At 43.3% G+C, this 26639-nt stretch overlaps 1 protein-coding gene across 1 annotated transcript in view; it reads right to left on the bottom strand.

Moving 5' to 3' along the window:
- Positions 1–26639, bottom strand: part of LOC308309540 (bone morphogenetic protein receptor type-1B-like) — an 81097-nt gene that overhangs the window by 17108 nt on the left and 37350 nt on the right. The window contains exon 3 of the mRNA XM_080755433.1: positions 15333–15655. Within this exon, the coding sequence (XP_080611559.1) occupies positions 15333–15420 (88 nt within the window). The 5' untranslated portion in view covers positions 15421–15655. The remainder of the gene's footprint in view (positions 1–15332; positions 15656–26639) is intronic.

Raw genomic sequence — 26639 nt, 5'->3', positions numbered from 1 at the left:
AGATACATGTGCATCCACTTAGGATATAGGAACAGGATAAATATTGTGCCCTGGACTTGCTCAAGCCTGAAAGTGTTAACAGAACAACGTGTAGAGTTGTTCCTACACAAGCCATCTCAGAAAAAAGATCTAGTCCACGAGTGGTTTTTTGTGTGCGTAGTGATCCAAGGTGTTTCAAAGTTTATGTATCATAATCGCACCGAGTCAAAATGAATAATTCTTTGCTATATTTGTTGCTTACAAGTGTTTTAATGTAATTGCATTAGTTGCATGTCCGTAAAGGTGACTGTTGTTAGAAAGCCAGCCAGGCCAGTTGTTCTCCTGTCCTGAAGACTGGATAGAGGTGCGAGTAAGTCACAGATCTGCAAATAACAAATAAGTCTCAAGTTCCTACCACAAAGGTGGGGAAAAAAGGCTAAAGTCACAAGTTATAGTGATCAAGACATCAAGTCAAGTCAAAAAAACTAGAGTCCTCATCAAACCCTGTACACTCAAGACACTGCCACCCGTAGATCTCCATATACTGTATGGAGCTGACCTGTTCTGACATTCCATATGTTGATCTGACCCCTTAAACCCTGTACACTCAAGACACACTCCATATATGGCCAGACCTCATCAAACCCTGTACACTCAAGACACTGACCCCACTGCCAACCTTAGATCTCCATATATGGAGCTGACCTGTTCTGACATTCCACATGTTGATCTGACCTCATCAAACCCTGTGAACTCAAGACACGCTCCATATATTATGGCCAGTACAGAATTGCTATTGCTATTTTATGGACATTAGTGACCAATTGAGCATAGGTTGAAAAGTGGTTAAGTCGTCCTTTAAGTGTGATATTAGTTCAAGTTACGGTAAATATATTAGAGTCCATACCTCTGGGACAAGATAATACTCAAAAAATGATTCTTCACAAGGCTCTGAGGTGCACATGCTGCAGAACTTCATCAGGGCAAACACACTCCTTATCTGCCTTTGTCTGTCCATCTCTATCTGATCTACTCTCAGCATTCTACATAGTCCAAGACACTTAAACCACCATGTGCTCTGTGCACAACTATGCCACTTGTCACAGCAGGAAAGACAAGTTCCACATGAGAAGAAATTAAGTTACTGCACACAGTAGTATTGAAAATCTTTCTTCATATGCAAAAAACAAATAAAACAAGACCCTATTAAGCATGGTTCTTCGTGGAATCATAGTGAAATCCTCTACAAAAGAAAACCAACCCATGGCCTAGTTACTATCTGAATCTTGTACTGTATGTCTGTCGACTATCAACCAATCTGTGAGGACATTAAACATGTATTCGATTCCAGCCAGGGAGTGAGTGTACAGTATGTGTGTTTGCGCGCGTGTGCACACCGGCGCATGTGTGCATACAGTACGTGGGTGTGTGTTTGATAATAATGCCAAGGCAGAGCCTGGCATGGGAGACAGAGAGTTCTTTAAGCAGTACACTGTGTCTGTCTGTCCACTCTAATCTGTGTTATTTGAAACATTGAAAGCAAGTTTGCAGAAAGGTGCTGACACTCCCCGGCTCTGGCCATGGGTATTCCATCTTACAGATTCTTAACTGTTTCTTAATTTCAAGGATCCCCGGTTTGATATGACTGAGGCCACGGGCCCCCATTTAATACGATTTTTATCTCCGACACCCCAGAAGTCTACAGCATACTGTAAAATCTCCAGTGTTCATTGAATTCTGTCCATGCTCAGAGTTACAGACATGAGTCTATAACCACGTGGAGAACCACTGCTCCATCACACTTTCCATTTCATCTGTCTATCTGCTCTACAAATGTGGAAAAACAAAGAAGGGCTCCCTTTCATGGATATGTCAGGGCCTACGATTCAGTTGTGATTCAGTTTTTGTTTTATTGAAACTCGCATAAAGGCGAGAGAACATAACAGAGAGAGGCTCCTTTTTTCCACAGAGGGAGTCAACAGGAAAGCTTCATCCATTCCAGATCAGTGTTGTCATTTGTCTTGTAAGCGAAGGAGAAAGAGGGAAAATCCCAGCACACGGTACATGGCCAGTGCCATGACAGCTCACACGAAAAGCAATCGCATCGCGTTATTTACAGCGTACCAATTAACCACTTAATAAAGCTAAAGTGATAGGAACCAGGACCAGGTGAGAATTGGGATGCAGGGACTTGGTGTGAAGCAAGCTATTGCTATTGTAATTACCCTTACATTGACAGTGTCAATGTATAGTATGTGTGTGACTGTGCATGTGTGCGTGCGTGCATGTACTGTATGTGGGCAAGTGTGTGTGTGTGTGTGTGTGTGTGTGTGTGTGTGTGTGTGTGTGTGTGTGTGTGTGATGCTGGCGAGGTTCTTCATGCATGGTGTGTAAGGGCAGGTTTACTACAGAGTTGCTGTGTGTTCGACAGACTATTAAAGAGTCTATGGGATGTTAAGCCAGCGGGAAACCCAGGGCGACTCCATCTCAGTTACATCAAGCCTTGTTTAACAAAGAGCTTTTCTTTCTGGGCCTAAACACCACTCTCTTTTCGGCGAAGAAATATAAAAAAATAAATCATCCAAGTTTAAAGTCACACCGTTTTATTAGGTTCTAATGCTGACAAAATGGCGCAGGGCTTCTCTGGAGCATGTACCTGCGATTGAATCACTGGATACAGTGCACAGTAACAATCCTCAGTTTTCATTTAACTGAGGCTTTTATTTCTCCATTACTGTTTGTTTATCCTCGTATGGCGTTGCCAACTACCTGAAATTCAAATAAGGAACACCCCGGCCGAGCGTCCCATATTTCTAAGAAAAATAAGGGACGCCCAGAAAAAGATAGAATCTCACTGTGTATGTACAGTTTTTGTATATTAACCACTTGAACCCCAGGGGGAGAATGAGACGAGATCTACAAGTTCACAGAGATCGGCTTTTCTTAGAGAGATATGAGACAACTCAGGTCTAGTGGGGTTTAAGTGCAACAACCTGAATTATAGTATAAAGTATACAACCTGTTTGAACTGCGTGTCATTGATTGATTCCCAAAAATCAGTTCAATAAGGGAGACGTCTTTTAGTTTCCAAATAAGGGAGGATGTCTTATTTCAAGTACCTCCACCTCTCAGATACATATGCATGAATAACGCACACTGACGTTCACATGCACAAACCCAAACATGCACATGTCACAGACATAAAACACATACACATTCACCCCCAACACACATGCATCCATGCACATGCACACATACACCAACTACTCGCACACACACACACACACACACACACACACACACACACACACAGACGTACAGTACATGCACACACCCATCCAACACTCAATCACCCGACCGCCCGCCCCCCCCACCCACACACACACACACACAGACTGGTGTTGTGTCGGCTACAGGACTCTCCCAAGGTCACCCCGAAACCTGATCCACATCCCCCACACATTCCAGAGGCTATTCCACTAACTAGGTAGGCCTACACATGCACTAACACTTATATTAACACACACACACACACACACACACACACACACACACACACACACACACACACACACACACACACACACACACACACACACACACACACACACACACACACACACACACACACACACACACTTCCTGAATATAGCGTACCACCCCCCAACTTCAGTGACAGCTTAACAGTAACCAATTTAACCACTTGAGCCCCAGCATCCCTATAATGAAAGAGTATGTGACATCATGTCACACACCATTGAAAGTAATAGCTGAAAACCTCACAAGATGGCGCCACCTGTCCATTGAACTCAATGGATGGGGTGGGCGTGTTCTAAATTCTGGAAGGAACAATCACAATGTGACTCCTTGTGAAATTGTAGATCGGGGGAAAAAGAGCACACCAAGTACAGTGCCAACTCAGATCCGTTTTACTTATAAAGAGGGTTTAAGTGCTTAAAAAGCTTTCCTTAATTTATAACATTATATTATTAATTTAATTATTAGCAGTAGAAGTCTCAATCTTTGAGGACTGCATAAGCCGGCAGGCTTTCTTGTGTTTTCATCTTCAGTGATGCATTGACTGTATATCGGAAAGTACTCTGTGCTCTTTTTACTGTATGTCACAAAATAAAATCAATCAATGAATCAATCAATTTAACTTCTAGCAAAACATAGCGAACCTTGATAAGATGCCAGGGTCAACTCAATACCTTCATAAAAGAAAGAAGAATGCAGTGATCTCTTGCAGGTACTATTACAGTATGTGAGTCTGCTGATGTAGCAGCTCAATTTCTCTGAAAGATAAATATACAGTAGCCTAAACCGGTTCTCAAATGGCGTCATTGAGAGGGTTCCAGGGGATCTCAGCAAAATGAGGAAAATATTTGAAGGTTTTTGAAAGTTTTTCCCTTATGGGGGTCCCTGGCACAAAGTCTTTTCACATGGGGGTCACAGGCAAATATATAGTAAATATGGGGGTCATTGACATGAACATGAGACATTGCATTGGTTATTTGTTCAATCTTTCCATTTGTTTCCACCCAGTTTTAGCCACTACATCAGATTGGTGGGGGAACCATTCCATCAAAAATAAAAAAAAATAAAGTTGAAAGATCCCTATTTTCACAAGTAAATTGTTATAAAACTGGGAAGCTTGTCTTTGTGCACCAAAAATATCGCATTATGAGCTTTTGTATAGATATCCCCTGTTTTCAGCAAACAGCACGGCCGCCACGCAACAAAGCACAAATCAGCCTCAACTTCACGGCACTGAGATGTTATTACATCTGTGGGCCGAGGCCTTCATGTAGAATCTTCATCACAAGCAGACGACGACAGGGTTGAGGAGGAAGGAGGAGAGCATGGGGATAAGTTACTCCAGGTGGTCATGGTAAATCACCTCCTCAAAGGAGACATCTTCCCCAGTGGATCCAGAGTGCACTCTGACCCCGCGGGGGTCACCACTACCACCGAGCTGCTATGGAGCCATACATCAACCCCCATCCCACCACCCCGCACTGACCCCTCTTAACCTCCATGCGCTTCAAAGGCCTCTGCCACACTAGATATGTGCACGTGATACGACACACACACACACACACACACACACACACACACACACACACACACACACACACACACACACACACACACACACACACACACACACACACACACACACACACACACACACACACACACACACACCAATATCTCACAACGGCAGATTTTATGAATGCTACTTTAGCAATTGTTTGCCACTTTTTATCATAACACCTGAGTTTAATTGCACACCGGAGTCGCTCACCCAAAATAGCCAATCTCACACCCACCCACACACATGCACACCCACACACTCTTCTTTTATTTTTAAGATATTGTTTTTGCTTTTGCCTTTATTGATAGGGTACAGTAATGTTTCGGACTGGAAAGGGGGAGAGAGATGGGGGGAAGACATGCAGCAAAGGCCAACGGGCTCGAGACTCGAACCTGCGACACACCGTCAGGCTGGATTACCGGCCTAGGCGCATGGACCGCTCAGCCACGGCCCAGACATTGGGCTCTTCTGATTGGGAGCTGGAAGGTTCGATTCCTGGCTCCTCCTGACTTCATGTCAAAGCAAGCGAGACACTGTCTGAACCCCTAACTGCTCTTGATTAGCATGTTGGGTATTGGATAGCTGCCTCCATCGTCGGTGTGTGAAGGTGTACCATGTGTTATTAATGTGTATATTAATGTGTGTTAATTATGTGTTGTGTGTGAATGGCTGAAAGAGAAGTACACTGTAAACTATAAGCACTATTGAGTGGTCCGCAAATGGAGTCCATTTGCCATTACTTGCATGTTTGGGTGTTTTTCTCATGGACACTTGTACGTATTTGAAAAACATTCTCTGCATTTAACCATCCTACCTATTAGGAGCAGCGCGGGAGTCTTTGTTAATTGCCCTGGGAGCAGTTAAGGGTTAAGTGTTTTGCTCAGGGCCACATAGACTGGGCAAGCCAAGGGTTGAATCAGTGACCTCTCGCTGAGTTGCTACCCATGCAGCTGGTAGGCATACATACTTTTTGCATGCATACACATACACATGGCCAATTCAACTATATGGAAGTAATTTAAACAACTTAAATGAATTACATTAATATTAATATTATGGCAGGGCTCAGTTACATTAAAGTCACATGGACACTGACATACAGTACAGTATAGTGTACAGCAACTAAGCACAAGACACTTTCTCTGCAAAAAGGAGTGTTAGATGCAGTCTTATACAGTATATATCGTATATATATATTTGTGCACGCAACCTCCTACGTATGTCTCCCATACAGCCCTCCATTCATTTGTCTGATCCCTCTCAACTGCTTCACGTCCAGCAGGTCATCTGTTTCCACGGTAAGGCCTCCATCAACCTCTTCTAGGTTTTCTGGCCGTGACCAGAGTGCGGTTAAGGAGGAGCAAGAGGGGCACTCCCAGGTTAAAAAACACCTGCAGAATTAATGTCCCTACAGATGTATGGAAGGTGTACAGTATATGGAATGTATGGAAGAGCACACCCTGACCTCAGACAAATGGCTGCCAGCAACAGTGCTAATCAGATTAGCTGATTGTTGCTCAGTTAGTTGAGATTCAGAACTCAATTCAATTCAAAAACAAGTAAAATAATCACACCTGTGTGAAGTGAGTGGTGCAACTCTGTGTGGGGGTTTCCGGGGGGGGGGGGGGGGTTCCAGACCCACAGGAACGCACCCAGGGTGCCGGTTCCAGCGAGCCGCCCCGCGTTCAAAATGGTTGAGAAATGACAGAGTTACCGTGCGGAAGTCACTCTACTGTACCCTCTACTGTACTGTACTGTCACTGTACTGGCACACCGAAAGCATCATATATACAGTTAATATGTGCGTGTGTGATTGTGTGTGCGTTAGGTTGCACACAGGTGGTGAAAAACAACCATGTTGTTTTCGTGCTCATACCCAGCCAGCTACCCAGCCACCTACACACATAGCTTCGTAAGGGAGTGGTTGCACCACTCAAAATACACAAAAAGCTAAAAGCAAAAGCAAAAGTTAAAAGAAAAAGTGATAAAGTATAGTACAGCTTGCAGCAGATAGACACAGAGGTCAGTCATATGCCTGCCTAAACAGGTGGGTTTGGAATATGGTGATTGAGTCCATGTTTCTAATATCAGGGGGGAGGGAATTCCAGAGGTGAGGGGCAGAGCAGCTTAAAGCTGTTGACCCCAAGGTGGACAGACGGGCTGGAAGGACTTTCAGTTTGATGGAGGAGGCAGACTTACTGCAAGAGACCGGGTGGGAATGTCAACGTGAACAAGGTCAGACAGGTATGGGGTGGGCGAGGTTATGAATGGCCTTGAATGTACTACTGTGTATTGTACTACCACTGTACTACTAACTACGAGTATTTGTCAAACACTGTACATTAAATTAGTCGTCTGCATTTACCCATCCTAATAGGAGCAGTGGATGCCATTCATAAATACGCGCCCGGGCCCCCATAAGCAGTTAGAGGTTAAGACTGGGTGAGTTGTAAAATAATAGTAAAAGACGAATAGAAGATTTTTTTTAAAGAAAAAACAAGGGTTTACGGGACAGGATTTAGGATTCAGGACAACTGCTCATCAACCGGGACTGCCTCGAATTATTTGGGATGGAACACCCTACAGTAGTTGTGCAAGAAGGCTGCTTCAGGTTGCATTGTTTGGCTATAAAGAATAACATAGAAAAAGGAAAGAAAGGCTAAATTGTATGTAATTTGCTCTACAGTTTTCTGATCTTATACCGAGAAGCAGTTAAATATTTCAGGGCATAAGTTGTTAAAACCAGTAAAAGACAACACTTATGCCAGAGCATAAGTAAGGCGTATAAGAGAGTGCAGTGGGTGGAAAAGCCGCTCCTCGCTCCAGGGGGCTGTTGTAACGCTCGCTCATTCGCTCATGTTGATTAACCCCCCCCCCCCCCCCGGTCGCTCAACAAAAAAATATCATAAAAATAATAAAAATAAAGTATTTTGCCGTGTGTCTGAAACAACAGCTTCACGCTCAAATCTAAATCGGCCCGCTCCGCTCTCATTCGACTCTATTCGTATCCTCTGAAGTTTATGCTATTGTCATATCAATCAATATAATATCGATACTGTACATTGCCCAGCTCTCATTGCCAAGTGTGGACTGTAATCTACAGATCAGTCATTCCATGTGTTATAGAGAATATTATGACATTGTTATGAACATAATACTCTATATCATTAAATGCTTTTACCAGAACACTACTTTGCATATTCCTGTTCACTTATCACACAGAACACCTTTAGCTAGAGGCTGAACACACACGCACGCACACATGCGCAGACGCACACACGCGCACACGAGTGCGTGGCGTGTAAGATTGGCCATACCAGGACTGGGGAGGGGGAGGGTGCTCAGATTGGTGAACCAATAGGATCCACCTCCTGCTTTGGACAGAAATCACAGAGGCTGGGGCAGGCTATTGTTAACATACTGTATCTTAGGACAGACCTGTGTTTGACAAGTACATCATTATACTGATTCACTCTCATCTGTGCAGAAGCATACCGATAACTGTGACCAGTGCTATATAAATTTGGAATACTCAACGGAATCATCACTCACCACCCAGGCCATAATGTAGCTCAGTGCACTCCATTTCTCAACTCTGAGACAACTAAAGACCTATTTACAAAGGCACAGATGTAAGTGAGTGTCAAACTTTTAGAAATAGATAAGGCACAAAACATTTGACCGTCCTGAATTATTGAACAATATGCAGGATCAAAAGGCAGGAAGCTTCATTTCATGGTATACGGTAGGGTTAATTTACGTTGTTGACTGATTGTTTGACACATGCTTAATTTAGGTAGAATTATGTGACATGATATGTAGCTACATGCGCAGGTGCAGTTTTATTTTATTTTGTTTGGCTGTAGGCCCGCGGTTCACAACCTTTTCTGGATCAGGGCCCACTTGAAAATATTGAGAGCGTTCGCGGCCCACCCGTGTGACCACTTAACATGGCAGCTGACAAAAACATTCAGAGCATATTTGTTTTAATGATCAATCGATCGATTGTGTTTCTGGCTTGGATCGATTGGACTAATGTTGTAGCCTGGCGCAGCCAGACTTCATCCGCCCCTAATGCGTATGCATATGCCCCGAGGTATATTAGTATCGTAACGTGAGGCTACTAATGTTGTATAGTTTATGTTCACTCCCGACAGATTTTGTCCAAAATGCACACAAATCGGTACACATCATCTCTGAGGTCAAGTGATCACAACGTATCATCAGCTTTTTCAGATAACGTTCTAGTTTGTTACGATTGGTTTTCAAAGTTTGCGGGTGGGGGCGTGGGGCGGCTGGGCCCATTTTGGGCTTGTTTGGGCCCCTCCAAATAAGTGGAAGTATACTTCTGTGGCTTACTGGCACGAAACAGCTAGCCACACTATACAAACTTGCTAAAATAATTACAGATTTGCAACAAAAAAATTGCTCTGTATACAAGCTCAATTTGAAACACACACACACACACACCCAAATTGTCACCAGTAAATACCTCTCTGCTTTATACTTCCTCCAGAATCACAGGTGCAGACTTAAGCACACACACACACACACACACACACACACACACACACACATACGCACACGCACACGGACATGCACACGCACACGCACACACACACACACACACAACGAACCGGCTGCACACTGCCTGGGCTCCCATGCCCCGGCACCACTGGAGCAGCACATCTGCCCAGGGATCAGGTTGTGTTTGGGGAACCCAATCCACATCCTGACAGGAAGCATGCAGCTCACAGGAGGCTGAAGGCCCTGCCTGGGACCTACGGTACACAGTCCAACCCTCACTGTTGATTCAACCACTTAAGCCCTGTTGTGGACGCTGTCGCACAGATCTACAAGCTCACCTCGTGATGCATAGAGAGCTTGTAGATCAACATATATAAATATGTTCTTTTCTATTTTTTAGATTTTTTGGACAATTTTCATGCTCCAAAAGAGTGGCACCAGATTGAACATGGTTAACTCAGAGTTTGAGATGTATGGATCAATTTGGTTACACAGGGTTAGGCTTAACTCTCCAAGTTAGAAATGGATAAATGATCACAAAACTCCTTTGCGGCTATGTAGAGTTGTAGACATTCCAAATCTTGAGTGTTGGGTTGATTTGATATGTTCACACGTTCATAACCCCCCCAAAAAAGGATTTTACTTTCTGATCCTCTACCCCCATTTAACCCTCTAGGACCTTATTTTGGTCCATGTAATGAAGAGAGATGCAAATGTGCATTAAGAATGTGTCCTCTAGGGGCACCCGCTGGCCAAGTGGTCCAGGCGCATGCCACATATAGGCTTTGGCCTGACAGCGCGTTGCGTGTTCGAGTCCCGTTCATGACGGCCTTTGCTGCATGCATGTCTCTCCCCTTCTCTCGCTCCCTCTTTTCTGTCAGTCTTCACTTGATAGTTGATACTATATCAATAAAGGCAGAAAAGCCAAAAAAGAAAAGAATGTGTCCTTACATTTCACCGAAATGAATCCCTGACTCACCAAAAGGTCAACGGTTTGGCCCAGTATAGGCTTCGGAGTGTCCCTGAGCAACATACTTAACCCCTAATAAGAAAATAGCCATCTGAGCAGCCATCCCCGCCCAGGGACCAGAAAATATTCCTCCTCTCCTTTACACGTACAGTACTGTCGCTATATGTTGCAGAGACTTACCTGCAATCAGCGCTGTAAGTATGGATTATTATAATCTGATTGAGTAGCTAGAATTTTTTTCAATCAACAAATAGATATAGAATAGAATAGATAGCCCATTTTATCCTTCATTTTATTAAATAAACAATTTTTATAATCGACTAACTCTAACCACAAGGCCACTGAGCAGGGAAAAGAAAAAGTGAAAATACTCATTTCCATTACAATGACTACACTTACAGTACTGTGCTTCACATTTACCTCTTATCTGATCTCATAAATGCCAACTCCATTAGTTCTAAGGCAAGGCAGTCTTTCTTAAAAGACATTTGTTTCCTCATTCTGCACACAAGTGAACTATAACAACGTGAACAATCGTATAAATGCCAGAAAGTGAGTGTATGAACCCAAGGGATGGTCATAAAAATGTCACTATAGCATCTCATGGGGTTTCTCTGACAACAGTGAATGAAATCACCCCACAGACTAGAGAGCATGTTGTCCTCTCCGAGCTCTGTTCATTCTGCCCATCACTCCCAACAGTCAGAGAAGGATCATGGTAGCGTGACCTTGTTGTCATCCGTCTACATTTCTCAGTCTAAGGCCGAGAGAGGCATTAAGAGCTCGTATTTTTAAACAGCCACTCTCCGCATATCAGTCGGTCTCCTGGCTGCCACGTAACGTGTGCCATCTTGCCGTCTCAAATTATACGGGATGTTTTGTTCATTTGAATTGGATATCAGTGTTTTAAGTGATGGCTTATTGTGGCCGAGGCTTTCTCCTTGACTGGCGGTAGGTACTCATATCATCGCCCACGGCGCCAGTAGAATAAGATTTCACAGTCACTCAGCAATTCTGTCTAGTGTCTACCAAACATGGGACAAAGTAGGAGAAAAAGCCAATATGAAGGAAGTGACTTGTCATTTCTCGGCACAGACAGCAGCACAAGACAGCCAGCTTGACTTTGACTTTACAATAGTCCTATATGGTCTTTCTATCTTCTATGAGGAAAACAGATCTCTCTATTTTCAGTTGCACACCATCAACATAAAGAAACAGGTGGTAAATTATCCACACTCTCTAGATTTATGAGCAGCCTCCCATGTGTTTTATTCATTTGGGATGGAGACCCTTGAAAGATCAGTCTCATGCATGGCATGCACAGGGCACGGAAGATGAAGACAATTCAGGGGGAGGCTAAAGTGTGATTTCTACGTCATTGTATGGCGATGTCTCACGCCGAAATAGGGGATTTACATGCTTACAACGCATTACTTTCTGACTCATTACGTCACTAGTAGATAAGCTAGCTAGATCAGTAATTTTCTTTTTTTAAGACTTTTTGGGGCTTTACTGCCTTTATTGATATAGGACACAGTGGAGATTGACAGGAAACAGGGAGAGAGAGACTGGGAATAACTTGCAGCAAAGGTCGTCGGGATCGGGATTTGAACCCGCAACACGCTGTCAGGCATGCGCCATTGCGCCTATATGTGGTATGCGCCTCGACCGCTAGGCCAGCGGACGCCCCCAGATCGGTAATTCTTAATGTTGGACATTTTCATACGATGCCATATGAATTAGAATTACTAATGTGGCAGTGGACTGGGACATTTGGCAGAATTTAAGTGAAGCAGTGGGACTGAAGAAGTTTCTTTTAGCTGGTACATATTTTCAATGCTTTTCTAGTTCTTCTAAAGACTTGGAGGAAATATGAAGCACAGGATCTCGTGTCTCCAAACACATTTCAGTTTGTCAATCTGCCAATCTGATTTCCACATCTCTTATTACAAGAGACACACTGGCTTTAGTCTGGATGAGAAGTTAAGACGTTTTAGTTGACACAGTCCCCACAGGAGACATTCTCTGACTACACATTCACCATCCACCAAAGTATTTCAAGACAAACTGTGAAAAACTGACCTGCACCAACAACTGAATGGTCTTTCAAGGCTGGCCTTGATTCCTGATGCACTTTAGGTATTTGGCATTTTTGGTCCATACCGCATGAATATCAGAACCTCAACACAGCATTCCAAGATTAAGTATGTGGTACATAAAAGCTGTTTTGTTGTGTACCTTTCCCACAATGATACACTGTTACTGTTCTTTCTACATCCGTTATGACACTTAATGTGACGCGGGGCAGCTAAATACAATATATTCTCTGGTTAATACATTTCAGAACTTGTTGTGTGATACTAAGTTCACAACTATATTTGTAGAGGCAGCGGTGGCCGAGTGGATTGCGGAGCGGTCTAGATACCGGAAGGTCGCCAGTTCGAATCAGCGATCCGACACGTTAAAATTACCACCGTTGAAGTGCCCTTGGACAAGGCATTGAACCTCTACCATGAAATGCTCCATGTGGGCCTTGCTGTAAACAAGTATCTGATGCTTAGTCGAGTTACCCTTGGTAAACTTGATTTACCAGAACGCATTTCTTCTTCTTCTGTGGTGTGAGCACGTGGGAGGCCAAACTGAGGCATGTCCATTTTTTACATAATACACTACAGTCTGATTGCAATTAGTTCAGATAATCGCAATTATTGTTGCGTAATTGACATAATAATCATAATTATTTCCAACTAAATATCGCGGAAATAGCAAATCTACAAGCTCACGACGCCTTGTCATGATGAAACATGTTGTGAGCTTGTAGATCAGCTACTGTAGTTCCACCATTTTCTTAAAATGTTGAAATAAAAAGTGATTAAGTAATTTGACTTTTGTGTGCATTGTTTTTGTTTATGATGCCTAAAAGCCAAACAGAAATGTATTTTTTATGTTCCAATGTTCAATGCCAAAACACAATTAAATTGTTAACTGCAATGATTTGTAGTAGCCTACAATTAGAAGTAAAATGTTGTGATCGGCCTGTCATGACCAGAGGTTTCAGAAGGTGTTCAAGATCTTTCTATTTTACTCTTCAAACCCCCCACAGGTTCACCAAGCAGAAATGTTAGCTGAAGAACAAATCCACTGCAGACTGATGGCTAACACAATACAATCAGTGGAATCAGGCAGATACTGAAGCAAAGCTGTATGGGGAGCGTCTGAGGTGGTGATCATGTGTGTGGAGAATGTAAACACATTTTAAGAGAAAATAGTATCAGAGAGACTGATCTGATCTGAAAGAGATCTGTGTGTGTGTGTGTGTGTGTGTGTGTGTGTCTGTGCGTGCGTGAGTGCGTGCGTGCGTGCCACGTCTCACACATCCAACAGATTGTGAGATTGGTTTTACAGTTTGGCGCCCAACTGTGTTCTTAACAAGTGTGTGACGACTGAGCACTCAGTGCTCAGGTCAAGCCCGTCCGTCCAGCAGCAACAAGTACTACTGCCACAACTACAGGTTCATTAATATGCTAAACTAATTGGACTGTCGATAACAATGGAAATTATTGTTTTGTTCATTAAACTGCCATATCTGCCATATAACTGCCAAAAGAAAACAACACCACCAACAACAACAACAACCATAAAACAGACCATGATTAGAGTATATTAGAGAAGACTATTCTGAAACTAAATCAAGAGGTTTTGTAACTTTGGGATCCATACTGTATATCATCAGTATCTTCATACTGATGATGATCGATTGTCTTCTTGCTTTTATTTATTTATCTTGTATTTAGTCTATTAGTCTGATTCTATGGTTAGTTGCTGTCTGGTTCTTGTATTTGACTTATGTTTTTGGCTAATGTTACAGCAAGTGTACAGTATACAGTATACTATGCATGACGACCGACAGAAAGAAAGATAAGGTTGCGCATCGTGTCTCTTGCGAAAAATAGACGATGTACAAGTTCACACGTGGCAAGCTGCAACATTTTGTGAGCATGTAGATCTCCTATTTCCCGTGCGCGACAAGGTACACAGCCACGTCTAAATCAGGCATTATGGGCCAATGACTCCAGTTGACATAATGACATTTCCATTGTAAAAGACAACTGGATGTCTATTGTCTATCTTAAAACATAACTGGGGGGGGGGGGGGGGGGGGGGGGACAAGGCAGAGGACAGGCCAGGCCACTTACACATGCTCACATGCTACTCCCCGCAGAGATGATAATAGCTTTTGCCCATCATAAATACCAGAGGGCAAAAAATAGCCAGCCAGCCGCACAGCTCGCAAAACCAACTTCTCACCCAACAACTGCCATGCTCAACCTGCAAACCACTCCATGAAAACATGCCTCGACTTTATGAAGCCTTGGTAAGTGCAACTCTAATAATTCCAACTCTTGTACCACATCATTAATTACCTACATTACTTTGAAATAAGTCCAACTTGATATGCTCAACAGAAATCACCCACAGCGGCTAAAGGAAAAGGTACTGTATAAACATGTGATAGCAACAAAGTATAACATCCAAGTTAGTTTGATGTTAAGATGTAGTCATTGTATACTGAATAAAACTAATTAGGAGCAGTAATTATAGGTCTGGGCGGTACCATTCTTACACAAGGCAAAATCCTGGATTCCTGAGAATCATTTTAAATCAACTGTGAGGATCTTGCACTATAGTGACATATGATATAACAGTGTAGACAAGATCATGCAGACAGGGGCATCAGAGACAGACAGATGAACTCACCATCAGTGCCACGGTTCAGCCATGCCAGTCCAGTCACCAGGAGGATGGTTCGCCAAGCCAAGTCGCGATGCCACCACACCGCCACCATCCTGCCAGCGATAGTCCAGTTGCCTGCCTTTCGGTAAATCCCTGAGATGCTGCCCACAGCAAACACGCCCGCGCAAAGAGGGGGTGTGAGACTGTGTATTGGTGTGAGTGAGTGAGTGAGTAGAGAGCTAGTGAGCGCTAGTCCTCTCGCTCTCTTTCTGTGGCGCTCTCTCAGGAACTCCCTACAGCGCAGCACACACACCCTGCAGCCTCCAGACCTACTCCACACTGACAGCCTGGGAGAGAGACAGACAGAGGGGGGGGGGGGGGGGGGGGGGGAGAAGGGGGAGGAGGTTGTCACTTAGTTGCTCTCTTGCTGTGCTATTTGGCCAACCCTGTCTCTGACCACTTCATGGGGCAAACAACAGAACAGCTGAGCTTTATGTGCACACACACACACACACACACACACACACACACACACACACACACACACACACACACACACACACACACACACACACACACACACACACACACACACACACACACACACACACACACACACACACACACACACACACACACACACACACACACACACACACACACACACACACACACACACACACACACACAGTGGCAGAGGGGGCACCAGGGATGAGAAGAGGCATGAACAGTATGGACCTCAAGCAGTGGCACGCAAAGTAAAGCATGAGAACAGACATTTAAAGCGTGATTTGCGTTGTTGTGCGTCGGCTTTGCGTGCCGAAAACGTGTTCTGAGGAGATTGGCCATTTTTGTGTGGCGACGCCGTTGTGTATGCATTCAGCAGCAAACTGCCTACAGCCACAGTTAAAACACGATACAGATACAGTTAAAACACGCAGGGGACACAGGCAGTGGTGGAAAGTATTTACTTGACTACAGTATATCCAATTCCCAATACTTGTATTTCTAATTAATCCACTACCTCTTGGATCCAAATATTGTACTTTTACTCCACAATTTCTACATTGCATTATTGCTACTTTTACTTAAGTAAAACATTCAACTACTTTTCCACCACTGGATATACAGGCATATATCCTACCTACCGTGATGTCTTGTGTGAAGCCTGTCTATGTGTGACAGCTGTGTCAGAGCTCATTACGGAATGTTTCAACAGCTATGTTACACACACACACACACACACACACACACACACACACACACACACACACACACACACACACACACACACACACACACACACACACACACACACACACACACACACACACACACACACACACACACACACACACACACACACACACACACACACACACACACACACACACACACACACACAGGGATCAGCCCATATCACACGTCAGGTGATTAGAACTCACACCTCCAGGCACCGCCGTAGTTCCACTCACCCTAATCCAGAACACGCACACACATGTGTGTACGCATGCAAATACACATGCCTGTGTGCAAAACTGCAAATATAATGACACATGAAGGCACACACATATTTCACAAATGAATGTGCGTGCGTGTGTGTGCACGCAAACACATACATGTGTATGCAAGCGCACATGTGTGCGTTGCGTGCACACACACGTGCGCACGCACACACACACACACACACACACACACACACACACACACACACAAAATAGGGACAAATTCCACCAGCGAAAGTCTCATGTGGGTTACAAGTTAAGAGGATTAACTCAGCTATTAGCCAGATTACATCAAGTCTACAAGGGCACCCACACAAAACACCAAACAGCCGAGAGATGACTGAATTCACACATGAAGTCCCTGCGAGTATGAGAAGATTTGTGAAAGCGTTGATTGGCCGCATGTTTTTATTCATTCCAAATGGTGGCTGGTGTGCGGGGAACGGAACAAAAGTGAAGTTGGACCGTGTTAAGGCTGTAACAGGGAGGTAAAAACAACAACAACAACCTGACAATAGATGACACCAAATGGACTCCTTCAGTTACTCCCCAGAAGGCCTATGACTGCTTGGGTGGAACAACAGTTCCCAGAACCCCCTTCTCTCGTCTGGTCTTCCACCTCTTGGCGGTCACTATACTGATTTGGACATTGCTATGGATTATATCTATCAGGAGTAGATACGTATTTCAACTCACTTCACACAAGTGAAAGTGGTTAAGTCTGTCTCTGGGTTGAATACAAATTGAACCAATGAAAAGTATTACCTTAGTAAGAGCTTGTGACTAAGGGTTTGCGCACTGGGAGCGCACTCATGTATTATGTTTGTATTGCACAGTGCGCTATATAATATGCACATACAAGGTTTCCACCCGACAGCGTGGAGATGTAATAAGTCAGACTATTACTAAGCACGAGTTCATGGGGAGAAATGTGAATGGGTCAGTGCACCTCACACAGCCGTCTGCGCTCCATCAAACGCCCAGCATGAAGCCATGCAGCAGCCTGCCTTCTCAGGGCAGCCAGCCTTCTGAGCTCCAGTGGTGAAAATTAAGCACCGTTTCCCAAACAGCGGGTCGGGACACATTTTTAGGTTGCATTTATATGAGTCACGAATTTATATACTGTATAATAGAGCGGCGCCAGTGGGGCCTCTAGAGCGGTGCCCATTGGGCACTGGCCTACATGGAATGATGCAAGAATGAATGCCCCACCGAGATATGTCTGTGTCCCTTTTATGCCCATATATGGAGTCTGTGCAGACATCAGAATAATGTCAGAACAGGCCAGCCCACTGGGCAAGGGCCCTGGCCAGAGCCCGGGCAGAGGCCTTTTGTGGCGGTTCTGGGTCCGGGTCCGCCCAACTCGAAACTGGGCACTGAAAATCGGCGATCTACGAGACTGCAACCCACTGATCTACTGTACAAGCACACAATACCCAAAATGGATACAGAAAAATAAATATATTATTTTAATCATAGATGCACAGTGTGTTTTCATGTTCCAAACTTTAGAACGTGCAATAATATGAGATTCAAGCAAGATGGCTGATGTCAGTCTCACAACTGATAACAACGAACATAATCAGAAACATTGCAAGTTACAAGACGTCATGGAAATGAGTCATGTTTCTGTTTGAGAAGAAGCCTGTGAGAGCAAAAACACCTTTCATCACGCAGGGAGAGGAGCGGGGTAGATGTCTGTGAACAATCCCTGCTAACCTGTGAAACAAAATGCTGTGGCGGAACCCAGATGATGGAATTACAACGGGCAGCGGTGGAATGCGTGTCATGAGCGATGTTCCACCCTTGGCCACACTGACCCTCAGCTCTGTGAAATTAAGGGGATTTTCAGCAGCTCAGTAGTTAAAGCTGCCATCATAGAGTCTTGGAAAGCTGTTTATAACCGTGGCAACACAGCTGTCCGCTGCAAGCGGTCCAACCAGGGTGCAACAGTTGCATAAATGTGACATCATTATCATCATCATCATCATCCAGCCAGACAATGTCAGGCTTTTGAGTCAGTTGTCTTTTGAGTAGTCAGTAGTCTTTTGAGTAGTCAACTTTATATTTCTTAGTGTAAAGATTATGACATCTTACTTGTTGCATAACATTCTCAGGCTCCTTTTAATTACAAGCCATAAGATATTACCGTATAATCAGCGAACCATATTGATGTGTAGTATACTGATGTGTAAAAAAGGACTATTTATAGGCAAGAACAAATTCAATTTGAATTCGATGCTTTTTCACTTTTGGACCTGGCATATTGATGTGTTTTGATTTTGTATTTTGTACTTGATAAATAAAGTTCATTGCTGCGTCCAGCCACGTGCATGCACTCATCTAGAACCATGTACAGTGTACACAATAGCACACACAATGTAAATCCATGATCTCTGGGGATGATTGCATATTGTGAGATCCCACACGGTCCATTTCTCCCACCGCTTCCACAGCTCCCCCCAGCAGCGTCTCAGTCCTCCCAGAGAAAGAAACACTGATGAATATGCAGGATTCACACAATAGGAGGGACAAACCACTCCGCTGGGACTGATGCTTTGAACTCTAAGAGAACGCAGAGAGGGAAGAAAAACTTCATTGACGAGGAGCAAAAAAGACAGTCACAGCGAGAGACTCCCTTCTCTGTCCGTCAGTCCGTCTGTCTGTCTGTCTCACCAATACACCACCTCTCCCTCTCTCAGAATGGGGAGACATGGGGACATTATGAGAAAAATGAGAGATTCTATTCAGTGTCGAGGTGTTGGATCAACGGCAGATCAACAATAAAAATAATAACTTATGCACACTGGTTCTCATGTAGTTCCATTTTGTTTATTTCGGTTTGTTCAATGTGTTGATTGAATTGAAAAGTTGAACGACAGTATAAACAAGTGGAGCAAAGAAAATGTGACTGACATGCGTCAATAACCTTTACAAACAATGTAAATTGCGATTATTCGTCGTATGAAAATAGCCAATCTACAAGCTATCATTGAGTTTGCAGATCTGCTATTTTCGGCACTTGACACCATTTTACAACAGATTGTGAATGACACATTTACCCATGTATTGTGGTGCTTGTAGATAAATACAGAGGGTCGAAAAAAGAAACAAGTTGATGTTGGAGATGGTATAATTGTAAATCACTGAACAGACCTCGGAGACACATCTTCATATTTTAGTCAGACAAACTGTGCTGTTGATGCTGATTTCAAAGACAAATATCACCTCTAAGAACTTAGCTTTTTGTCCTGGCAGAACTGTCAGACTTCAGCTAATGAGGAGTCTACAGTCTGCACCAAACAGACCTTGAGAAGAGAACGCTGAAAGGGAGAAAGCACTCAAATGACTTTGAAGAGTTTTCCTCCCCCGAGAAAATGATAAGGAGGGTTTGCATGATCTCCTGCTTAAACCCATCAGAATCTGACGCGCGTGCAAGCCAGGGTCAAGCGTCGGATTCTAATGCGTTTGGAGTGAGGCCAGGTTCAGATTTTCAAAAGCCAGGTCATGTTAACATGAATATAACATGAACCAAGTATAGAACCGACCCCAGTGAACTAAGTACCAGTTTACTAAAATACAAAGGGTATAAGAAGTTAAAAACCTGGAAATAAATACTTGAAACCACTGGCTATAGAAATGTATTCAACAGTATTTACCAAATGATTCCATATACAGTACAGAGTACAGTGTGTGTCATATTATTGTGTCACTCATCAACTGACCTGTTTGACAGAAATCAACTGTAATGTCTTTCCTGGGTGCAACATCCCTGTGTTCCACACAATTAAAGTAGTACATCATGTGTAACCACCTACATGACTCTGCTGCCATTATACATGCATAAAGATGTATAGTGTATAGGTCATAATTAAGTTGGATGCAGGTTGGGTGTTGAATGACTCTGTCCCACAGAGTTCCTGTGGGCTGAATGCCAGAGTTGGGTAGTAAATGTCATGATGTTTGTGATGCTCGTAAACATTTCACCTCAACACAGCTCCAAGCCAGGCGGGTTCCTTACCATTAATCTCAGCTTTCTTATAAAAACACACACAAAACAAATAATAACCTGGATAAAAAGACCAGCAAGGTTTTTCAGAAGGCCACAGCAAAAATAGCCAGCTGACAAGCTGCACTTGTAGAATTGCTAGTTTAGCTATATTAAATAAAACATTAAAACTCCCTATACTCCTTTATTTTTGCACTGGCTATAAAAAAAAAGAAAATTAAATAAATAAAAGCTAATGATATGCCCAAAAAGGGATGTCAGTTTCAAAGTGGTTAAACACAGAATATGTGTAAAATAATCTACTATTCAAATCATGCCAACACAGCGTGTGTGCGCATGTGTGAGTGCGTGCGTGCGTGCGTTGACTCAACCAGTTTGTCAGCAATTTCAATTTGGATTACTAATTTTAATTGACCTATTTTGTTTGTTTGTTTGTTTGTTTGCTAAAGTGTGGTAATCTGGGTGAGAACAGCACATTCTCCAGAGCCCAGAGGAAGTGCTTGGGCGAGACAGTGACTCAGCCCCTCATACGCTTACAGTGTACGTAGTGTCAGCAGTGCAGCAAGTGGGCGATCCCTGCAGCTGTAAAACGTGAAATGGTCTTTGGCGTGGCCGAGACTACTGAAAATTATGACATAGCTACGTCTGAGGGCATTTTAACTACACGGGCCTAGGTTCATTTTACGGCCTCCAGACAATCTTCCTAATTGATTTATTACGTTATATTTTAAGAAAATAGACTTGCCTCACTCGCTCCCAACACAAACAATGCAATGTTGTTGAATTGTGGAGGTAGGAGTATCTAGTGTGAGTAGTAGGGTCAGAAAAGACAGCTGCATTGCCTGCCTTTTGGTTATTACTTTATTTTCCTTTTAGGGGGGTGCATTGATTCTTAAAATGTGGAAGGGGTGGAGAGTTTTTCAGTCTGAAAAATCACTCAATTTATATCTTACACCATCAACATGAATTTCTTTCTTAATGACTTGAAGCGTCATAAGGTAAATAGCAGAAATAGTCGATTATGTGAACTTGTAGATCAGCTATGGTTTTTTTTTGTCCGTGGGCGTGCGTGCATGCGTGCAAATCTTGGATTTTTTTCAGTTAGGAGTAGGACATATGACATATGATTTTCTATTCAAACAACCTGCTAGGTCTTATGTTTACTACAAATCAGCTGTGATGTATTACACCAGTCAACTGGGATCTCAGGTGAGTTGAAAGCTCCCTAAGTGGCTCAGGTGCTCTCATGTTTCCTCGTAAAATGTTCATCCTCAAGTGGTTTAAGCCACCGGACCCTCCTCAAAGCACCCGAATACAAACGACAAAAGGTGTAGCTTCTTTGCGTGTGGTAATCTTCACAATCTTATAGCATCAGTGGGAGAATCTGTGACAAACAAAGACGAATCAGGCATACCACTGAGGCTCTGTTGTTCTAGCCGGGCACAAGGCCCTTTCTTTGGACCAGCAAAATCCTTAGTGTTCATTTAACGGAGAGGATGTAAAAATAGACTTGCAATGGTTTATGTTTTTACACTCTCAGAGTGAAATGAATACTCTGCATTTCACAGTGTGAGCCTGCCCAGCCATGAAACACACCTGCATCTCGGGTTTCTTTCACCCATGCATGGACACACAAAACAGCCACACAACATAAGAGATGGATTTCCTGTGTCACTGTTTGGCCATTTGTTTGGAGCACCATTCTCTGATTTTCCAAGAACTCCACATCCTGCATAAGCCAAGAACAGCATTGAGCAAATGTCTCTCTCTCTCTCTCCTCCTCTCACTTGCTCTGTATTTGTCCTTATATCCTCTCTCAGCCTCTCTCCCTCCACCCCTGTCCTCTCTCTATGCCTGCCCTCCAAAGGCCCGGTCTTCTATTGCTGGTTCTCTGATATGTAAAGCCCCCTTGTTTATGTCAGCAGACTTGCAGTAGGTGCCAGAGAACCATACCTCAGTTTCCTCAAAGACCTGCTGCTCCCATTCACACACTAGTTGCCACGTGATCACTCTCCCCGGGCACCATAATAGCAAAGACAGAGATCTAACTGACATAGCAGATATCCAGTCACCAAGAAGAGAAAGAGCACTACAGTACATGCTTCATTTATCATTTCCAGACATTACCAAAAATGGCTTGGTGTCCAACAAATAAAACAAATTGCAGTGCACCTTACTGTAAGTAAGTACATGGCTCTACTACTGCATGAAATGCCTGCATTACCGAATGATTGTGAATGATTATAAGACACCAAAAACATAAATGAACAATATCACATTCACTTCCCACACAGAAACTGCACAAAATATTTGGTTAAAACAAAAACAAAACAGAAATAAATATAAATTTTCTTTGTCCGTATGTCCCATGCTTTTTCTATATATTCTGCAAATCTTATGTTAAAAAATGTACAGTATGTTGCACGCAAAAGCATCAGTACAAGAATACAAGCGTGAGTTTAGCCATTTAAACTTTCTACACTTGAACCTGAGTCAGTTAATTGGCTCTGGACGTTTTCCCCTCTACACCCAACCTCATTGCATGAAGCTCACAACACATTGAGATGCGTTGTGAGCTTGTTCCAGTGTTTTAATCTGCATTCACCACTTTCCCTATACATTATTTATTATTATTTGGTTTTTGACATGTTTATACATGAGAACTAGTTATAATGATCTGGTGTCAATGACATATTGAAACAGAAGTTCAATAGCATGTAGAATACGAAACAAAACAAATTTAGTACTTCCACATGATTCCAAAATGTGACGATCAGCCCTGTGCTGTGAACATTCCTCCAGTTTTCAAACCTGCCATAGAAATCTTGGCAAGTAAAGTGGAGTGCAGTTCTAGACAGGGGAAAAGACAATTTAAATAGTCATTTTAGCTTTAAAAGAAAAGCACCCCAGACAAGCCCTGCGTAAATAAATATTTGGACTGCGTCTGGGAACAGGTGCTCTCAATTACAAGGGAAAAATTGGAGGAGATTTTCTTAACGTGGCCTTTGTGCAGGAGGGAATTGGGGAAAGCGAGGCTTCCCTTGCCAAGTCAACCAGGAGCATTTAATGAAGGGATTGTTCCTGACTGTCTGCTGGCCGGCGTCGGGTGGACACTACAAACCAAAGGGTCTAATTAAGCGGTTCCTCTGACGGTCAGACCAATCAGACAGCGGGGGTCACAACACTGGCCCACAAACCGGCGGTGACCCTCACACCTGCCTGGTTGTATTATGTTGCAATGTGTCTCTGAGTGCAAGACACACGCACTCACAGTCTCTCTCACACACACGCACTCACAGTCTCACACACACACGAACTCACAGTCACACACACACACAAACTCACAGTCACACACACACGCACTCAGTCAGTCACACACACACACGCACTCACAGTCTCTCACACACACACACACACACACACACACACACGCACGCGCACACACACACACACACACACACACACGCGCGCGCACACACACACACGCGCGCACACACACACACTCGCACACACACACTCGCACACACACACTCGCACACACTCGCGCGACTGGTCCCTTAATTAGCATGTAAACACAAATGCATGTGCACAGTGCAATGTGTGCGCACACATTGGACCACCTTCTGTATGCATTCAGTAACAATGAGTAAAGCATTGATATTTAATCATATACAACAAAATACAGTAAGTCCCTTTGGTTCAGCCTGATTTTGAGATGCAGTGTACTGTAAATATGTGCGATATTAAGGAAGGGTATATGTGAGAATAAGTGTCATGTGCACAATACATCCAATAAATAAATGCACCTACTGTACTGTATGTTAGAATACATAAGGTCTATACTGTATGTCAACATCATCAAAGAAAAATACACTTGGTTGTAACTACTTGGTTCTCTAAAAGGAATTACTCACTAAAGCATCATTGTAGGCAAGGGAATTCTTAACCATATTAACCACATCCTGATAAACCTTTTTTTGTACTTTTTTTAGTTAGGATGTAGGCTTACGACTACCGGTATGTGAAGAAAGGTTCAGTGATTTCTATTCAAACAAAGTTTTTAGCTAAAAAGCATAATTTTATACGTTGGCTATTAACAAATAGCAGATACACAAGCTCATATCCCATCAAACGTTCATGCCCTCCTTCCAGTGAAAAAAAGGAAAAGAGATCACCTAGCATGGGCCAGCATTGGCACTAATGAGTGAATGCTACAGAGTGAAGACACCCGTTTCCTGCTCCAATTAGGCCTTCTACAAATGTGAATGTGATTTAGATAGACACTAGGTTAATTGTTTACCGTATCTATCTGGTGTCCTATAGTCTCTTTGAGGCGCTAAATTGTAACAGCAGCTAATTAACCAGCAGAGAGGACTGAGAATGTGTGAAAGTGCAGAGTGAGAGAGTGCAAGTGCGAGTGCGCGCTCACGTGTGTGTGTGTGTGTGTGTGTGTGTGCTTGCGCGTCGGGGTGGTGAGCAGTGGGAAATGTCCGTTATCAGCTATTTGAGCTTGTAGATTGGCTTCGTGTCGTACGATGAATTATACTGTAAATGAGGCCTTAGATGTGTAGTGTGTAGTGAGGCACCCTGAACTATTGGGTTCACAGAAGCTGCAATTAAAGGAAAAATCACACCCGTGTGAACTGAGTGGTGCAACTCCCTCCCTCCCCCCCCCCCCCCCACCACCTCTCTCTCTCTTATTAGCAGGCAACAGTCCCTCTCTCTGTTTCTGGCACAACAGCGCCCCTACTGGTACTCATAGTCATATACTGGTGCTCATTAACGTCACAGACACACATAGGTGAACACAGACATTGCTGTTCCTTGGAGTGGTTGCACCACTCAAAAAGGCAGTGTATTTACCATATCACACTCTCCTTAACGAGCACTAATTGTGTGTGTGCACTGAGCACGTGCAGGAATGCATGAGCAAAGCCAGGGTGCAGGAGGAGTTCAATGAAGAGTTTGCTGCATGGACGCAGTGGTTTGTGTCAAACCTGTCAAAAACAATATCAACTGGTCAAACCTGTCAAAAACAATATCAACTGGTCAAACCTGTCAAAAACAATATCAACTGGTCAAACCTGTCAAAAACAATATCAACTGGTCAAACCTGTCAAAAACAATATCAACTGGTCAGTGTGGTCCTGAGGTAAAAACAATATCAACTGGTCAAACCTGTCAAAAACAATATCAACTGGTCAGTGTGGTCCTGAGGTAAAAACAATATCAACTGGTTAGTTTGGTTCTGTGGTAAAAACAATATCAACTGGTCAGATACATCAAAATGATATGCAGTCTAGTCGTTGGAAATTATAATTTCTTAAAGACAATAAGTCACAGTATTATTAGCACACTGAATTTTAAATAACATGCCAATGTACATACTGTAACATGTTATAAGTTTGTTGTAAGCATGTTATAAGCTGCAGTCCATATGTTTCATGGCCTAAGTCCAAATTATTACTGCTCCTCCAAAAGGGAATCCCTGCTTGGAGAGATGTTGCGCTTCATGGGCTTCAGACAACGTAATCATTCAATGACAACAGCAACAGCATAAAATACAAGCAGCTACGGGTGAAGGCAAACATATGAAAAAGTATACACTTTAAGTAATAGAAATTACTTGGCCCAGATACTGTAGGCAAAATAATTGCTACAACAAAGGATGTGTGTCGTCTGAGGTCCACCGCTTCGGCACTGTTCAAGTTACGTCAACATCGTCACCCCCCCCCCTGAAATACCTGGTAGGTCGGACTATTCCAGCGTGGCCAGATGTGTGGGTCCTACTGTTCCCGAGGTCGCCAGATCTGACTG

The sequence above is a fragment of the Protomyctophum bolini genome, assembly GCF_963924005.1.
Source record: "Protomyctophum bolini genome assembly, chromosome: 22".
Lineage (NCBI taxonomy): Eukaryota > Metazoa > Chordata > Actinopteri > Myctophiformes > Myctophidae > Protomyctophum > Protomyctophum bolini.
This window is presented reverse-complemented; position numbering and strand designations above follow the sequence as displayed.